The following is a 15,787-nucleotide window of genomic DNA, read 5'->3' as shown; positions in this document are numbered from 1 at the left end:
AAGAGAAGATGTCAGCAAAGAACAGAACGGAGCATCCGCGCAGTTTGGTTCGTGACGACATCAGGCGGATCAGCGTTGTGCGGAACGCAATAGCATCTGATAACGTCCCGGCGGGTATGTATGGATGGCAATGGCGCCGCGGCGGTACAGGGTAGGGTTGACGGACCTATTGCGAAACATGGCGAGTCAAGTTTTTTTTTTTCCGGAGGCAAAGGAACGAAGGTGGAATGGGCGGGCGAGGGGCCTTGGTATATATTGGCGGGTTGGTGGTGTTTCTGGGTACGGGGAGGGAGGTAGTTGGTAGGTGGGTGTAGTGGTCGTTCAACTCTTGTTATTGTTGTTCCCGTTCGATGTGGCGGTGGGGTGAGAGAGGGCGTTCGGAGTCGTAGTGGGGACGGGGACGGGGAAGAGGATCAGATATGTGAGCGTGGGAACTCGAAAGAGACCAAACGATGGACAGAAGCAGAGATAATGGGTGATGGTGAATGGATGCAGGCTTGGGGCCGTTGGGTTTTGGATATGAAAGAGAGAAGGGGGAGGGAGGACCGGGCCTGGGGGAGCGGGAGTCAAAAGGGAAAGGGCAATGAAGGACGGCGCATGGGGGGAGGGAGGGAGAGGGAGGGGAGGCGGATGATGATGGGGTTCAGCGAAGGAGCGGTACCGCTGTTATGGTGTACTACTTCGCACCACCACCACCACCACCACCTACACCACCACTTCCACCACCATATCCTCCTCCTCCACCACCAGCACTACCACCGCCGCTGCCACTGCCACTGCCACCCGCCGGGCCCCAACCCGCTCGGTTCGTCTCCTCCGTCCACTGGTTCAGGCGCTTCTGCGACCCTATGATGCATTTAGTCCTCACGTAGAGTGTACCCTACTGTAGTGACGGGCTGGCTGGCTGCTGCTGGCTGACTGCCTCTCACTCCCGTGTTGTGCGCTCTGCTGCCGCTGATGCTGCTGCTGCACTCCCGTCCCCACGTAACTATCTTGCTCGTACATATCATACACGGAGCAATAGAGTACCGTAGGTAAAGAGCCATGCGGAAGAACAGACGTCGATAGGTAGTCTGGATACTCTGCTTGCCTCTCGTCTTCGCCCTGTCCGTTCGTCCACCCACCCTCCCCCATTTCGAATATCTCCATATGTACCTCATATCATGCCTCGTCCACACACGTCGCCCATACTTTCTACCGTACTCTACTGTACACATTCCTACATACTTTTTGGCCCATCCTAGCCTATCCAGCTCGCTCCTCGAGGAGCTGCACTCCCCCTCCCTCCCCCCACAGACCGGCACTAGGCTGGGCGGAACAGAGTAGAGCACGGTAGAGTGCAGGGGCACGGGTGAGCGGGGGGGAAGGGAGGGAGGGAGGGGAGGGGGGATGGATGGCAATGGATAGATGAGGGGGTGGTTGGCCATGGGGAATAGAGTGTCGGGGTGGATTGTTTGGCTGCTACGATACAGATCTCCACGGCGGCGCGGAGTGTGTAGTTGTTGTTGCTAGTGTGGCAGTGGTGGGTGGTGGTGGTGGTGTTGGTGGTGTCCGGGATAACGGGGGAAGGCGCTATGGCGTAACTGCGTAGTCCCAACGGGTGGCTCCTCCCCTTGTTCACACCCGCTATCGAACATGCCGCCGATGCTAATGTTGCGATTTGCCTCCCCTAGCCCGATACCAGATGGTGCTGCAACATCCGCACAGATGTTTACCCATGCGGCTACTCTATCTGTATACTCCGCATGCCGCATGAGGTGGATGGGTGGGTGGGTGGATGGGTGGGAGGGTGGAGGGTGGGTGAGTGCTCAGTGGGTATGCGACGATAGATTGATGTTGTCTCGTCTCTCCCACCGAGTGGGTAGGCTAGGTAGGCTGTGTCTCTCGATGCCACACTCACGCCCTCCCACACTCTCAGACACACACGGGCGCAGACAATTGCCGACCGAGTAGGTGGTTTGCCTAGTGGAACGCAGCGGAAGCAGAGCACAGTCTGATGTACCTACTTCTTCTTCTCACCTACATGCACTTTGCAGTGGGAGAAGAAGAAGGAGAATAGGAGGAAGCAAAGTGCGGGACGGATGGTTATGGGCGTCGGCAGTGATGGAGCATTCCCGCTGACGAGCAGATTTTATCTCCACCATTCGTTCGTCAGTCCGTCCATTGTCTCTGCCAGCAAACAGTAGAGATGTTTTCGTTGTGAGTGATCTGCGCTGAGCTGCGAGTATACCTAACAGACGGAAAGAACAGCAGACATCACACCCCCTCGCACACAATATTTTAGTAGTAGTACATAGCATGCACTGTACTTAGCCATCCCAGCAATTATCCGAGAGGATGGGGAAAAGCAGATTCTCGATCATAATGATAGTCTGCCTGCCCTCCGTCACCACCATGCTCGTCTAAGTATCCGCCCGTCTTTCCTTCCCTCCCCTCCCCTCCGTCACCGTCACCCTGCCGTCACCTTCCGTCACCCTTCGTCACACTCCGTCTCATCTTTCCCATATACACACATCCTCCCGTGTCCACCACCACTAGTGACCACCGTCCATCCGTTTCGCCTATAACCAAACCATATATAGCATCTATATACGCATTGTGCGGTAAGGATGCCGCCCGCAACGTTACAGTAACACGCACTGTGCGGCCCATCCCCCCCTCCCTCTCTCCCTCCCTCCCCACCATCGATCCCCCATCATTCATCACCCATCATCTATGTTAATGTACTCATACGTAGTTGCGCACGCGAACGTTCCATTCTATTCTGCTAGGTAGGTGTAGGTATCTACGTAGCTGCGTAGGTATGGTGCCTGTAGTCTAGAAAGTCACAGTGGTATTTAGCTCTTCACCCGGAAAGTTTACATGGCAACAGCCGACCCCACCAAAAAGAACAAAAAAATCACCTGACAACCCTCGAACATGCAACTTCACTACTCGTATGCACCCGTTCCTTCCCAACAACGAGAATCAATCGTTGCCGGTGGTTGACTATGTCTATCCTGGGACAGGCTATCTGCTGGTGGATTTTGGATGGCGGCCCGTACATATCTCGGATGGTAGTTGAACAGCTGAGTTTCGGATCCAAAAAGTTCTCCGAAATTTTCTCCAACCGAGTACATGTGACCACTACACTTACTTTAGAGTGAAAATCAGTTGCTATCGCGTGGGGGCTTAGTTGTACACGAGGATGATTTCCATACATACAAAACTCGGTGCTTCATCTTGTAAAAGAACTTCACACCAACATCGGTCCAGGAGTCCAAATCCATAGGAGGGTACATAACCTGTGACTTGTCCACACCATGAGTTTCATATCTGCTGCCAGCTGCTAGCTGGCTTGGAATAGGCACCGCAAAAACATGGGCCTACAAAACCGCAGGCACCATAGGCGCGCCAATGCCGGCGGACAAACACGCCAGAGAGGCAGAGATATCCTGGGTGGACGCGTTGGGGGGCGGAGGAGGACACGGCGCTGACGTCAGTGTGCAACATATGAGTAGCACAAATCTTCAGCAGCGTTCCACAGGGTGGCTAGAGTAGAGTAACAGAGTAGAGTAACAGAGTAGAGTAACAGAGTAGAGTAACAGAGTAGAGTACCGGTAGATACCTGCATCTACTCACGGTACTCCACTGTGGTCGCTCTGCCGTCATTGACGTTTTGCATTCTGTCTTTCTTTCTTTCTCCATCTCGTTCTTCATCTGTTTCTTAATTTCTGTCTTACTTTCTTTCTTTTCCGTATCGCACCGCCACTGCCGCTGGATTGAGCACATACTTCCATACTTCTTACTCAATCACGGAGCACAGCTACCTATTCGTTCACTCATCCACCAACCTTTCACTTCCATAACCCATACCGGCCCGGTCCGACAAGTTGGAGATATGCTCGCGACTGCTATGTCTTGACCGATCGAGAGCGTGACCTGACTTCACAAAACACCTCGATTACGGTATTGCTTACTTACTTGGGCACCTACCGTGCGTACATACAATACATACAGACAGGCAGACATGTATACATGCATAAGCACACGATATTCAAACTTCATGCACCCACCTCTCCCTCCCCCTTCCCCTTGATGACTGCCCTTGCCGGGGCGGCATTCTCCCCTCACCTCCTCTCCTCTCCCCTCCGAGCCATTCTTTGATCTTTGACCTTTTCGCGGGGACGGCACCTAGGTTTCCGGCGACGGTCGAACATACATATCATATCTTCCGTATGTAAATACATATATAAAGCGGTCCCCTCCTCCTCTTCCCTAGTCTCCCCCAGAGTGGTGACCTCCCACTCTCTCGCAATTGGCCCTTCCCCCTCGGCGCCAAGCATCCCCGGGGTGGGGTGATCCCTACCCTCCCCCTCCCACACACACACCCCTGCCACAACAGCCTCCGAAAGTCGAAAAGATGAAACGTGTGACAGAACTTTGCTGCGGAGGCTGGAGGCTGGGAGCGACGGATCGGTTTCTTCGAGGTGGGATCGTAATCGCGCCGGCCGAATTGGTGCTGCGTCAGATCGCTTGTGGAGCTTTCCGATCACGGTTGCCCCCTGCTCTTGCTGTTGTGATGACCCTTGGTAGAAATTAATATGTCTGCGAGACCATGCGCCGCCGCCGCTTTGACGATGGGTGAGGTGAAGGGTGAAGGGTGAAGGGGCTTGGAGACGTATGGAAGAAGTGTGAAGTGAGAAGAGAAGAGAAGAGAAGAGAAGAGGTGTGAGGTATGGAATTGTGAAGAGTTGTAGTCTGTACTCGATAGTACTCTGGAGTGTCGCTACTATTATCATAGACTCAGCTGTGTGTGTGTAGTCGCTCTCCACGGTAGAAGTGCAAAGTCTACAATGGAAACCCCACAAGTGACCACCAGTGACCACCACCAGCACCTACGCCCCGCCCGGCCCCGCCCCGCCGCCTCCGCCGCCGGCACTGGTACGGGTACATACAATCCGTACCGTTATGTACCGACGCCGACGTCCGTCCGCGATGAAAAGCGAGAAAAAAATGGACAAACAATCAAACCAACAAAGAAGAATTAAAAGAATTAAACAATCCCATACGCAGAGCGCCTGTAGAGTAACCTCCTCATCCACCTCCTCCTCATCCACCTCCTCCTCTTCCTCCTCCTCCTCCTCCTCCTCCTCCTCCTCCTCCTCCTCCTCCTCCTCCTCCTCCTGCTCCTGCTCCTCCACCACCTCCCCGTCGCAGAGCCTCCCGCTCACCTCCGGAACCCAAACCCGTCCAGCGACGACCCCCCATCCCCCATCCCCTTCCACCTTCCACCTTCCACCCCGGTACGGTACGTACCGCACCTCTCCCAGCCAGCAGCGACGCTAGGCCACCACGGGCGGTGACATCAACAGACCCCGACTTTCGCTGAAAAGCTGAGTTAGGCGGGAGCAGAGTGGATCCCCAAAAATATCACATTTCTGCTGCGTAGAGTAACCGCGTAACGCAGTTCATTTCACTTCTGTAGACGTCAGGGTGCACCGTGCACCCCACCACCACCACCTCGACGCTCACCACGACGCCGGCGTCGAAGGGCACTGACGTAGTGGCGATGTGAGAGCTAGGCCTGTTGCGGACACATAAATTATTGGATTACATTATTCGTCGCCCGTGCAACCACCGCCGCAGGAGTTCGATAATTGATATTATGGTACCTAATGTATGATATGCATGCATTGTGTGTGCATTGTGTGTGGGGTCTGCCGCCGCACCGAAGAGGAGGAGGTGGAGGAGGAGGAAGAGGAGGTGGAGGAGGAGGAGGACATGGAACTCAACTCAACTCATGGATGGGAAAGCTGCGCATGCTCGGCGTTCGGGACAATCGTTGTGGCATGGGGAAGTGGTTTTCCTTTCCTCGGACGGTTGGGTTCTCTCGATCGTTTTCGTGCACAAGCAGACTGGGAGCTTAGGGAGCTTCGTAGCGAACGAGCGTATATACATAGCAGCGAACGAGCAAGCGAACGATCGAGCATGGCCAACACAATCCTCGATGATTGCGGCGCATCCGCTGTGGCAATCGACCGTAAGGCCGCCCATCGCGCGCACTCCCGGCTGCCGGTAACCCCTACGCGAGAAGAAGAACCTCCACTCTCCGTCTGGTCTGTCTCTCTCTCACCGGATCTCTCGACTCGACAGGTGCTCCCCCGGGGACCATGGATGTCTCGCGATTTCAAAGGGGGGTCGGGGAGAGAGGGAGGGGGGGGGGCGGGTTCGCATGACATTTTCATGCTCATGCTCCATCATATTCATTCATGGTAGATGGTAGGTATCGACCGATGGCGTGGATATGGATATGGGAATCAAATGATTTCTGTTCTGGCGCAAAGCAAAGCCGACGTCCACATCGGAAGACATTGGCATCCGTCTGGGCTCAGACTCTCAGAGTCAGTGGTTCAGTGGTTCAGTGGTGCGAGGCCAGTATGATACGGGAGAATATCACGCTTGTATCCAACACAGCAATAGATCGGAGATCCACCCATTCGAAAGAGACCAGAGCCGGAGAGAGCAGAGCAGCAGAGTCGACTGGAGCAGCGCAGAGCAGAATAGAGTAGGATGGGCGTCCCAGTCCCAGCCCCCAGTGCAGGCGAGCTTTGGTCTCCTGTTCGCAACTTCGCATGGGGCGATGCGCATAGGTAGCTGCTAGAGCAGAGCACTCTAGTATGATATGATATGTATGTAGCAGCAGCAGCAGCCATGACTTGCTCTGCGAGTGTGGTGAGTAGGTACGGTACTTGGGCATGTGCGTATCAGGTCCGAGCAAATACATAATGCTCCCCTCGAGACGGGTCGTGTCGAGCCGAGTCGTCTGCTGTGATATCGAAAAAGTTATTATCCAACCAGTAATTCGCCTCCGACCAGCCCGGAGAGGCATTCCGGCCGCAATGTCCATCCGCAATGTCCATCCGCAATGTCCATCTGCAACGGTGCAACTGTCCAACCAACGGTCCAACGACGACGAGCTCCCCTCCCCCTCGAGGGTACATAATAGGGTAGCGGAACGTGAAATCCGGTATCCGAGCCACCCACGGGCGAAAAGACCAATCGATGCGAAGCAGCATGGGGACATAGCCAGTAGGTAAGTAGGCCGCCGTATGCATCAGTAAAAACTTCAAGTTCTCAGCCTTCCCGCTGCATCGTCAGGATGATATCGTCGCCATACATACCTCGAGTCGTCCACTGAACTCCCACCCTCCCACCAGAATACCACGCCACGCCACGCTCCCGTCCCGTCGTCGACCGTGAAATGCGATGCGATACGGCGTACGAGGTACGACCACAGGATCTCTTGTGCCCCCCTCCTAGCAGGTGGTTCGGGTGGCGACATATTCTTGCTGCGGGACGGGGTGAGGGGTGGGTGGGGGTGGGGGAGGTTGAGGTTGAGGAGGAAGAAACACCGTCGGAATGGGGGCTGGTTATCGTGAAAAAGTTGTGAACGCTGCGTCGTCTTCTTCGATGTCAAGTTTCCGTAGATTTCACTGCTGTCCGAGTTTTTTTTTTTGCATCCAGCTGAAAAATTTCCAGGCCATGCGGCGATTATAAGGCCCTTGAGCTCGAGCATTTCCTACAGCCGCTGGTTTCAAGCATGCATGTCCGTGAAGCTGAAGCCAGTGTGCTTCCGGATTCTACGGAGAAATTCACCGAGCGACCGCCCATGAGAGGGTTCTGGAAGGGCTGCGATTAGAGAGCACGGTTTTTCCTCTTTTCCTCTTTTCCTCTTTACCCTCTCCCTCCCCCCATCCTCCCTCCCCACCACCCATACCATTCCTATCCTCCAGGGAGCAGACCGGATGCTTTTGCCGACGCCGATCACAAAAAGATAATTTTTGCTGATATCGAAAAGACGATTGTACAATGGTCGTCATGATCAACCAAGGAGCAGCGTGCATGACACGCGATCTCCGATGCGTGCTCCGAGTGATCGGCTATGAGAACCGACCGGTCGCCATCACCTCTAACCGTTGCTGTGGGAGTACGTACTTCCCTGGCTAGGTCTCTCGCCGATCAGCGGAGTTTGCCTCGATCGCAAAAACAAAAAAAAAACAAAAAAAAACAACCAACCTGAGTGAGTGATCCGCGGCTGCGCCTATCAGGATTGATCATTGAACTTCATCGTCGGACACGGAACCGGCGGGGCCTCCCCACGATCATCTGCCATTAATTTGGATGGACCCCCAAAGGCCATAGGATTGATATTACCTACACGATATTCTATGGCACCCAAGAATTTTTGTACTGTACCTACGCAGAACTCATTCCATGCAGGGCCACTCCGCTCACACGGATCGGACAAGGTCTGAGTGATCATATCCTACATCTTATAGTTGGTGTACTCTACCTACTCTACATACCTAATACCAAATACCCAGCATGGGCCCCTGATCACGGACGTCGAGATTTGCTCCCTTAAAGCGGCCCACAATCAAAGGGCTCCACCGGGATCGGCGCTGTGTGGTCTGAGGCAGATACATACCCAGAGATGCGTGGCCCGGAATTCAACAGTTACCCATAGGGCCATAGCACTCCAAGGCACAGTACTCTACTCGAGAGTGGTATTCCGGGGTCGTGTCAGAGCGCCGAGGCGAGCTCGGCTCGTTGGAATTTGGAACTTGGAGTCTGGAATCGTCTTCGAATTGGTTCCTGTTTTTATTATCATCTCGATGCTCCACTTGCTTCCGTTGGGCCTTCAGGCTTCGGTTGCAGTATACGGCAGAGCAGGTAGTCTAGGAGTGTTTCCAACCCCGCCCCCGCCCCCGCCCCGCCCCCAAGGTGACGAATCTCGGCATCTGTCCGAGTGAAGAAGTGGTTGGCCGACCGGCACGGCCGCCCCCCCTCGCCCCGATGGGCCCACGGATGTGGTGGTGGTGGTCAGGCGTCCGGAACGATTTATAGTAGGCCCTGTTCGGTTGTCAACTGCGGTTTCAAAATATGCGGTTTTTGACGAGTTGAAGGTTAGATATAGGTAGTAGAGTACCAAAGTTGCAGCTGCAGCTGCAAACTCTCAACTCCCCTGGTGATGACCCGTTCGGAAACACAGATGTTCAACAGTACGCCGGGCCGCGCTTTTTTCTGACTTCGGGGCTATATAAGATGGTATGTAATGGTGGTTGTTTGTAGAGTTTGTTTGTAAAATTGTGGCTCAGTCGACAATATGCAGTTTCTCAAGCTGTTAACTTGGGGCGGTGTGTCGAACGGTCACCCACCTATTGCCCGGAAACTCACGGTTTCAAATTACATCTCAGTTTTGTGTGGTAGATTCAAAATGCAGTTTACAACCAAACAGGGCCTTACATATGCGAATATTCTCGGCTACATAGAGAAACCGAGGTGTTGAGTCTTGACCGTTCGCTCGGAGTCCATGTACCAATTAACAACTCTATTACTGTTTCACGAAGCCCAGCGGCCCAAGACCACCTGTCCCTTTCCGCCCCACCATGTGCTCTGCACTTCTGGAAATTATGATAGTTACCCGCGCATAGCTGCGTGTACTACCGGCGTGCATGAAGCCCCCGCAAAGGCGTTTGAATCGCTGGGCAATGTCGCCCAATGGCTGAGGACACATATCCTCCTGCTTGAAGAAACGCTCACTGCGTGTGTAGTTACATACCGAAAGTAATCTACCTGCCGGGTTTGCTACATAGAGTAGCACTAAAGATATGCTTATGTGGAATATGCTTGACATGTCATGTACCATAGCGGCTCATGAGACGTGTATAAACATTTACCCTTCCTCAGGTACCCCTCCCCCCCTCCCGCCGCGCCCGCGCAGGCAGATTAGGTACCTAGGGTATTGGCACTGCGAGTGACACGCCGTGCCGATAACACCGGTGCTGCCCAGCCGTTGAAGGCGCTAAGCTGCCAGCGAAAGGCGTGGTCTCAACGAATAGCGACCGACGGGGCGTCACAAGGACCGAAGGAAGTACTAAACTCTCTGAAGCTCCTTGGCCCCCCGACCGAGTACCCCCTCCTCCTCCTGCTCCTCTTCCTCCTCCTCCTCCGCCTCCTCCGCAGCTTCGATCCTCAACACGGACGACACACCTTTTGCTCCTCCATCATCCCCCCCCCCCACACACACCACACCATCAAATTTGCTGTCGACATCTCCCGCGAGGTTTCGATCGAACAAGCCTAAATACAACGTGTAGCGCCGCCGACACCCCCCTGAGTTTCCCTCCTCCACTCACAGCACCCGTTTTCAACTGCACCTTCCCTCGTGCAGCATCTGGTAGTACCTAGCCTCCTTCGCACCTCGTCCGAACGAACGAACGAAAGGAAAGAAAGAGAAGAAAGAAGGAAAGAAAGAAAGAAAGAAATATGGACAAACCGGCCGCCACCACCACTACTACGACCGCCACCACTACATCGCCCAAAGTCGCGTCACCCCCCGAAACGCCAACCCCTGGCACCGTCTCCAGCTCGGGAACCGATGCCGAAAACCAGTCGAAGCTTAAGTACGCGACGCGAGAAAGAGAGAGAGATGTGGTCGGGGAGGGGAGGGGGAAGTTGCGGCTGTGGGAACGCGGCTGACGTAATTTGTTCTTGAAGGGTTCTACTAGGTATCTTGCGGCGGTTCATCGGCGTGGCCGATATCGCCTCCGTACGGTTTTCGCTTCCAAGCCAGCTTCTCGAACCGGTTCCGAACCTCGGTACGCATACCTTTGTGCTCGGCGGCGGTGGTGGTGGTGGTGGTTGGCTCGCGACTTACGTATCGCAGAGTACTGGAACTACCTCGACCGGCCGGAAACTTTTGCCAGGTAACTAGACGATGTGGTCTGATTGAGCTACGACGAGCTGTGTTCTAACGTCCGCAGCATTGGCGATTCGGACGATGAAGTCGGAAGATTTTTGGCGGTGTTGAGATTTTGGTTCACCAAAGACTTGGTAGGCGTCCTGGCTAGAATGGTAGCCCCGGTCTGGGCAACTGCTGACGCGGCTACTTGGCTGTAGAAATTCATCAAGGGAAAGCCATGCAAAGTGAGGAGCATCAATCTTGAGTCCGCGGAATGCTACAGCTTCTAACATCTGTCTCGTAGCCTTATAACTCCACGCTCGGCGAATTCTTCAGGGTAAGTTGCGGATGGCAGTGGCGGTTGTGGTTGAGGTTTGATCGTCTGACGGGTTTATCAGTGTAGTTGGGACGTCCAAGAAACCCTCCCTCCACTCAACACGGAATCTCGGCCTACGTCAATCAAATCGGTGTCCAGCAAAGCCCCCGCTACCATAACCCCCTCCACCGCGTCCAGTGCGCCACAGCTGGCCCGGGTTTCGTTCCTCACCGAGCAGACATCGCACCACCCGCCGGTGTCCGCTTTCTACATTGACTGCCCCGAGAAAGGCATCAGTGCAAATGGCTACGATCAGGTAGGTAGGAACCGTTTCACTGTGCACGAACACGGTAGTGATACTTTATGTTGCTCCAGATTAGTGCGAAATTCACGGGAACATCGATCAAGGTGACTCCCGGAATCCACAACCTCGGGATATTCATCACGCTTCGCAACCGTGGAGACGAGTCTTACAGGTTGACACATCCGGCTGCTCACCTCGGTGGGTTGCTGCGAGGTACCCTCGCCGTGTATGTCGAAGACGTCTCGTACATCACCTGCGCCAAGACCAAGATCCGCTGTGTCCTCCAATATCTCGGGGACGGCTGGTTGGGCAAAGCCAAACACCGAGTGGAAGGTGTGGTATATCGGTACGACAAGGACACCGAAAACCTCGAGGGACTCAAGGGCATCCCGGCGAAGGCGATCATCGCCAAAATTGACGGCTCCTGGATGAATCAATTGTACTACACCCTAGCCGGCTCAAAGGTACGTCCGAACCCATAACCTTTCCGTTTCGCACATCCAATTGACACGGTATGTTTTTTTGCAGGAGAGGCACCTTCTCATCGATCTGGATCCTCTATTCCCGGTGGCCAAGATCTGCCCGGCGCCCGAAGAGCAGCTGGCCAACGAGTCCCGCAAGATGTGGGAGAAAGTCACCGAAGCCATCCACGCGAAGGACTACGGACGTGCCACGACGGTCAAGCAGGAGATCGAAGAGCGGCAACGGGAGTTGACGGCGGAGCGCGCGGAGAAGAAGATTGATTGGAAACCGAGGTTCTTCGAGGACATGGCTGAGAGGGTGGGCCAGCCACATCTCAGTGAGGAGGGGAGGAAGGCTCTTGAGGGGTTGAACTCGGGAAGCTATAAGTTGGAGCCTTATGAAATGCCTTAGTTTAAGGAGCTTGCAACCAATGATTATGACAGCTGTCCGCGGCAAATGGTTTGGTTAATATTAGACATTTCATGTTTCCTTTCCTCGATTCGTTTTTTTTTCTCCGCGTTGTTTGATTACTCGCATGTAATTCCTTTTTTTTTGGGAGTTTCTGAGTGAACGCCATCTGTACCACTTCCCAGCCGGCGTTTTGCTTGCTCGCTCTGCTACCTGGCCGTAAGCAAGTAGCCGTTGGCAACATGTGGATGGCAGTACTTCTGCGTAGATGATTGGATTGAAGGGGTTGATTAGAAGGGAGGGGAGGGGAGCCGGGAGGGGCGGTATCATAGAGCTGAGAGTCGACGATGGTTTAGAAACAAGGGCTGTCATTCCGCTTACCGTATGTCATACATATGCCATATGCCGTATGCCGTGTGAACAAACTACGGTACCTGCTGGCACCGCTTCCAATTACCGCACCGCACCAGAGCCCATCGTGGTCATGCCATCGTGGTCATGCGCGGTGTGGCATGTTGGAGATATGTGCATTGTGCACCAGCGGCTACGTCTGAGGACGGAGTCACGGAGCATTGAAGCATACCAAGCCAACCAGACGTGGTGGTGGAACTGATGGAACATACCGATTGGGTACGGAAGCAGTCTCCGCACCCACCGCGTATCTCACCAGCGGCCAGCCATCAGGCAGGATACATATCTAGGCGCGCATCATTCGTCGTCGCTCGGGACCTGCAGCTGACGCCTGACGCCTGGCGGCCGGCAAACGGGTGGGGTTTTGATTTTTTTGCTCCGGGCTTGGGATTTTGCTTTTTACTTTTTTTTGGAGGTATCGACCGGGCGTGGTAAAGCAAGGAGGAAGTAGGCAGGAAGTAAGTACTGAGTTTGTGTACTACTATTGTAGACTATTCGTATAGAGGAGAAGAGAAAAGTATGATACTCCATGTGGCTGGATTGGCCACGTTAACATGCGTTACGTTACGTTAAGCTTAAAAGTTACTGTGAGGGTACACACGGGCTGAAATGTACCTACCAAACCAAGCGCTCGGGAGGAGGTGGTGGGTGGGGAGGACGGCATAGTACGGTAGATGTGGCCACTAACTTTTGCACTTTATGCAATGCTTGTCTTGCCTTGACTTTTCATTGCTGTTCTGGGGGGTTTGGAGGAGCGGTGATGGTGAAGTGACGCTGCTGCCCAGGCTGGGATCGTCATTCATCGGGTTGGATTCGACCCCTCCCCCGCCCCGTTATCGCGAGCTACGTATTTTGCGCCGATCATTTGGCCGTTTGATCGTTGTAACTTGTGGGTGGGTGACGGTGGATGAGTGAGTTTGTGTGATGTGTTGTAATGTGATGGAGGGGGTGATGATGATGATGAAAACGAGAACTTTGTGTTTAAATGATGGAAAGAAGACGTTGTGTTTGGACGATGAGTCGGATCAACAGTCAAACGGAATTCGAGTTTATGCTTTGCACAAAAGAAAAAGAAAATTACTCTAGACACATTTGTTCCACCCTCCACCCTCCACCCTCCCACCCTACTTTCTACTCGCCGGGAAATCCCGCGCGCATGTTCTCATACTTGCTATCCGGATAGCATATCGTATTCTCCTCACGGTCCAGCGCGTTACAGCCGCCCATCTTATTGACCGTGGTAGCGATCAAACTCTTTGGATCGGAGACATGGCGATCACCGGAGAGCTCCCACCACATTGCGCCGCCGAGGTGGTTATTCAGCAAGTACTGAGTCTTGCGGGCCGCCATGCGCGGGGTGTCGTAGGACACCATCTTCCTCGTCGACGGGTTGTACGTGTACGATGCGAGGAGCTGGTCATCGTCGCACTCGGCGGCGCCGGCGTGCGGGAGCACCTTGTAGTCCCAGATGCCGTTTTCCCACGAGCCCTCGCCGCAGCCGGCGTACGATTTGCCGGGGCCGTCCGTGTTCTCGAAGGCCCGCCCGTACAGCGGCATGCCGAGGATGATTTTGTGCGGCGAGACGCCGCCCGCGATGTATGCCTTTACCGCGGCGTCGGCGGAGAAGGGCGTGCAGCACGGGTCCGTGCTCGAGGAATATATGTTGGCCTGGTGGCCAGAGGTGGCGTCCCAGGCGCCGGCGAAATCGTACGCCATGAGGTTCCAAAAGTCAAGGTACCGGTCCATAGCTGCCATTTGCAGCTTCTGGTAGTTAACCGGGCCGGCGGGGACGGCGACGGTGAGAAGCATGCGCTTGCACCCATTGTGCTGCGCGGAGTAGGCGTCGATTTGGCGCCGGGTCTCTTCGAGCAGGAGAACATAGTTCTGCGCCTGCGTGGCGTCCTGTGGGTATTCCCAGTCTATGTCGATGCCATCTGTGGAATCGAAGTTAGCATGTTGGTTCGTATATATGTGGACAGAGGTGTGCGCAAGGACGTACCGAATCCGAGATCCTTCATCAGCGCTACGGCGGTGCTGGCGAAAGTGCACCGTCCCTGCTGCGTGGACGCCGGATTGGCAAAGTGCGCCGAGTAGGTCCATCCTCCGATTGAGAGGAGGGTCTTCATATGGCGGTTGTGCTTCTTGAGCAGCATGAGCTGCTTCATGCAGCCATAGACGTTGACGCTGCACGCGGTTAAAATTAGCGCGCTGCGGGGATGGTGCCTGTCGGGGGGATGGCGGGGAGATGTGCTCACCCAACGTCATTCCACGAGTCGGAGGGATAGTGCTTCTCGAGGTCCGAGTATGTATCACTCAGATAACTGTGATGGGAATGAATGTTAACCTTGAAATCTCTCCATCTCAGCAGGTTCGGGGAACGTACACCTCACCACTCTCTGGTCTGACGTTGGCGAAAGAATCTGTACAGCGGGTCAGAACCAATCCAATTGCGAAACTCGGGACAAAGATGCTTACAGAGAATATGGGTGATATGCTGAGTCGGGATATTTTGAGGCTGGAAATTACGACCATAGATGCCCTGTAGATTGAACACAGTCAGTCCAGCACGGTACAGCAGAAATCCCCGTGGTGTGTGGCCCACAGACCCAGTTGGTAAAGTAACCGACGGTTTTGTATCCACCAGTCATATTTGCGATTGATCGGTAATCCTCAGATGAATGGGGAGATGGCGGTGGGGATATAGGGTTGTGTCGCGACTGAAACTGGTGGAAGTAGGACTGGAAGGTGAAGTATAGTAGGATAACTCCTCGCACAGCTGAACCGACAGTGGATCGCAAATCCATGATGTGAAGAGAACCTCAAGTGTTTATATAGGTAGCCATTCCTACAAGCAACAGGGGATCGTACTTGGCCCCCAACTGAGTTACGATGTATCTAACTTTTTCCGTGAAACTGCGACTGGCTTTTGGTTGAGCACGAGGGATTCGATAAAGTTACCTCTGGTGTGTAATTGGCGAACGGCGTTGGAAAGTCATGTGGGCGCAGTAAGGCTGTCTAGCTCAAGTGCAACAATGGCTCAAGAGGATGTGAGGACCGTTTGATTACTTGGTTCGTCTTGGGGAATCAAGGGGAGAACATGCCATGTCAGAGAAGCCAAAGTGAAGATATGTAGCTTCTCCTTTAACATCACTGGCTGTGC

At 54.1% G+C, this 15,787-nt stretch overlaps 4 protein-coding genes across 4 annotated transcripts; 1 reads left to right on the top strand and 3 right to left on the bottom strand.

The window, feature by feature from the left end:
• Positions 1–4,060: 4,060 nt before the first annotated feature.
• Positions 4,061–4,907, bottom strand: BZA05DRAFT_391366 (uncharacterized protein). The gene has a single exon (XM_051482970.1). The coding sequence runs from the start codon at positions 4,779–4,781 to the stop codon at positions 4,110–4,112; it is 672 nt and encodes a 223-aa protein (XP_051341663.1). The 5' UTR covers positions 4,782–4,907; the 3' UTR covers positions 4,061–4,109.
• Positions 4,908–6,329: 1,422 nt separating this feature from the next.
• Positions 6,330–7,234, bottom strand: BZA05DRAFT_238272 (uncharacterized protein). Its single transcript, XM_051479879.1, has one exon. The coding sequence runs from the start codon at positions 7,064–7,066 to the stop codon at positions 6,401–6,403; it is 666 nt and encodes a 221-aa protein (XP_051341662.1). The 5' UTR covers positions 7,067–7,234; the 3' UTR covers positions 6,330–6,400.
• A 3,077-nt stretch (positions 7,235–10,311) lies between these two features.
• Positions 10,312–12,352, top strand: BZA05DRAFT_466145 (uncharacterized protein; the record flags this gene model as incomplete). The annotated part of the gene is made up of 9 exons (XM_051487781.1): positions 10,312–10,448; positions 10,543–10,643; positions 10,712–10,751; positions 10,809–10,878; positions 10,945–10,971; positions 11,031–11,063; positions 11,125–11,358; positions 11,418–11,810; positions 11,875–12,352. 9 exons carry the CDS (start codon positions 10,312–10,314, stop codon positions 12,217–12,219), a joined length of 1,380 nt encoding a protein of 459 aa, XP_051341661.1. The 3' UTR covers positions 12,220–12,352.
• A 1,398-nt stretch (positions 12,353–13,750) lies between these two features.
• On the bottom strand, positions 13,751–15,752 carry BZA05DRAFT_391351 (glycoside hydrolase superfamily). Its single transcript, XM_051482969.1, has 6 exons — positions 15,234–15,752; positions 15,103–15,166; positions 15,011–15,047; positions 14,883–14,948; positions 14,627–14,811; positions 13,751–14,561 (listed from the first exon to the last, which is right to left on the bottom strand). Exons 1-6 carry the CDS (start codon positions 15,429–15,431, stop codon positions 13,759–13,761), a joined length of 1,353 nt encoding a protein of 450 aa, XP_051341660.1. The 5' UTR covers positions 15,432–15,752; the 3' UTR covers positions 13,751–13,758.
• Between the last annotated feature and the right edge of the window lie 35 nt (positions 15,753–15,787).

Source organism: Tricharina praecox, assembly GCF_024521635.1.
Source record: "Tricharina praecox strain CBS 144465 chromosome Unknown BZA05scaffold_6, whole genome shotgun sequence".
Taxonomy (NCBI): Eukaryota; Fungi; Ascomycota; class Pezizomycetes; order Pezizales; family Pyronemataceae; genus Tricharina; species Tricharina praecox.
The sequence above is the reverse complement of the archived record's forward strand: the minus strand, read 5'-3'. Positions and strand labels throughout refer to the sequence as shown.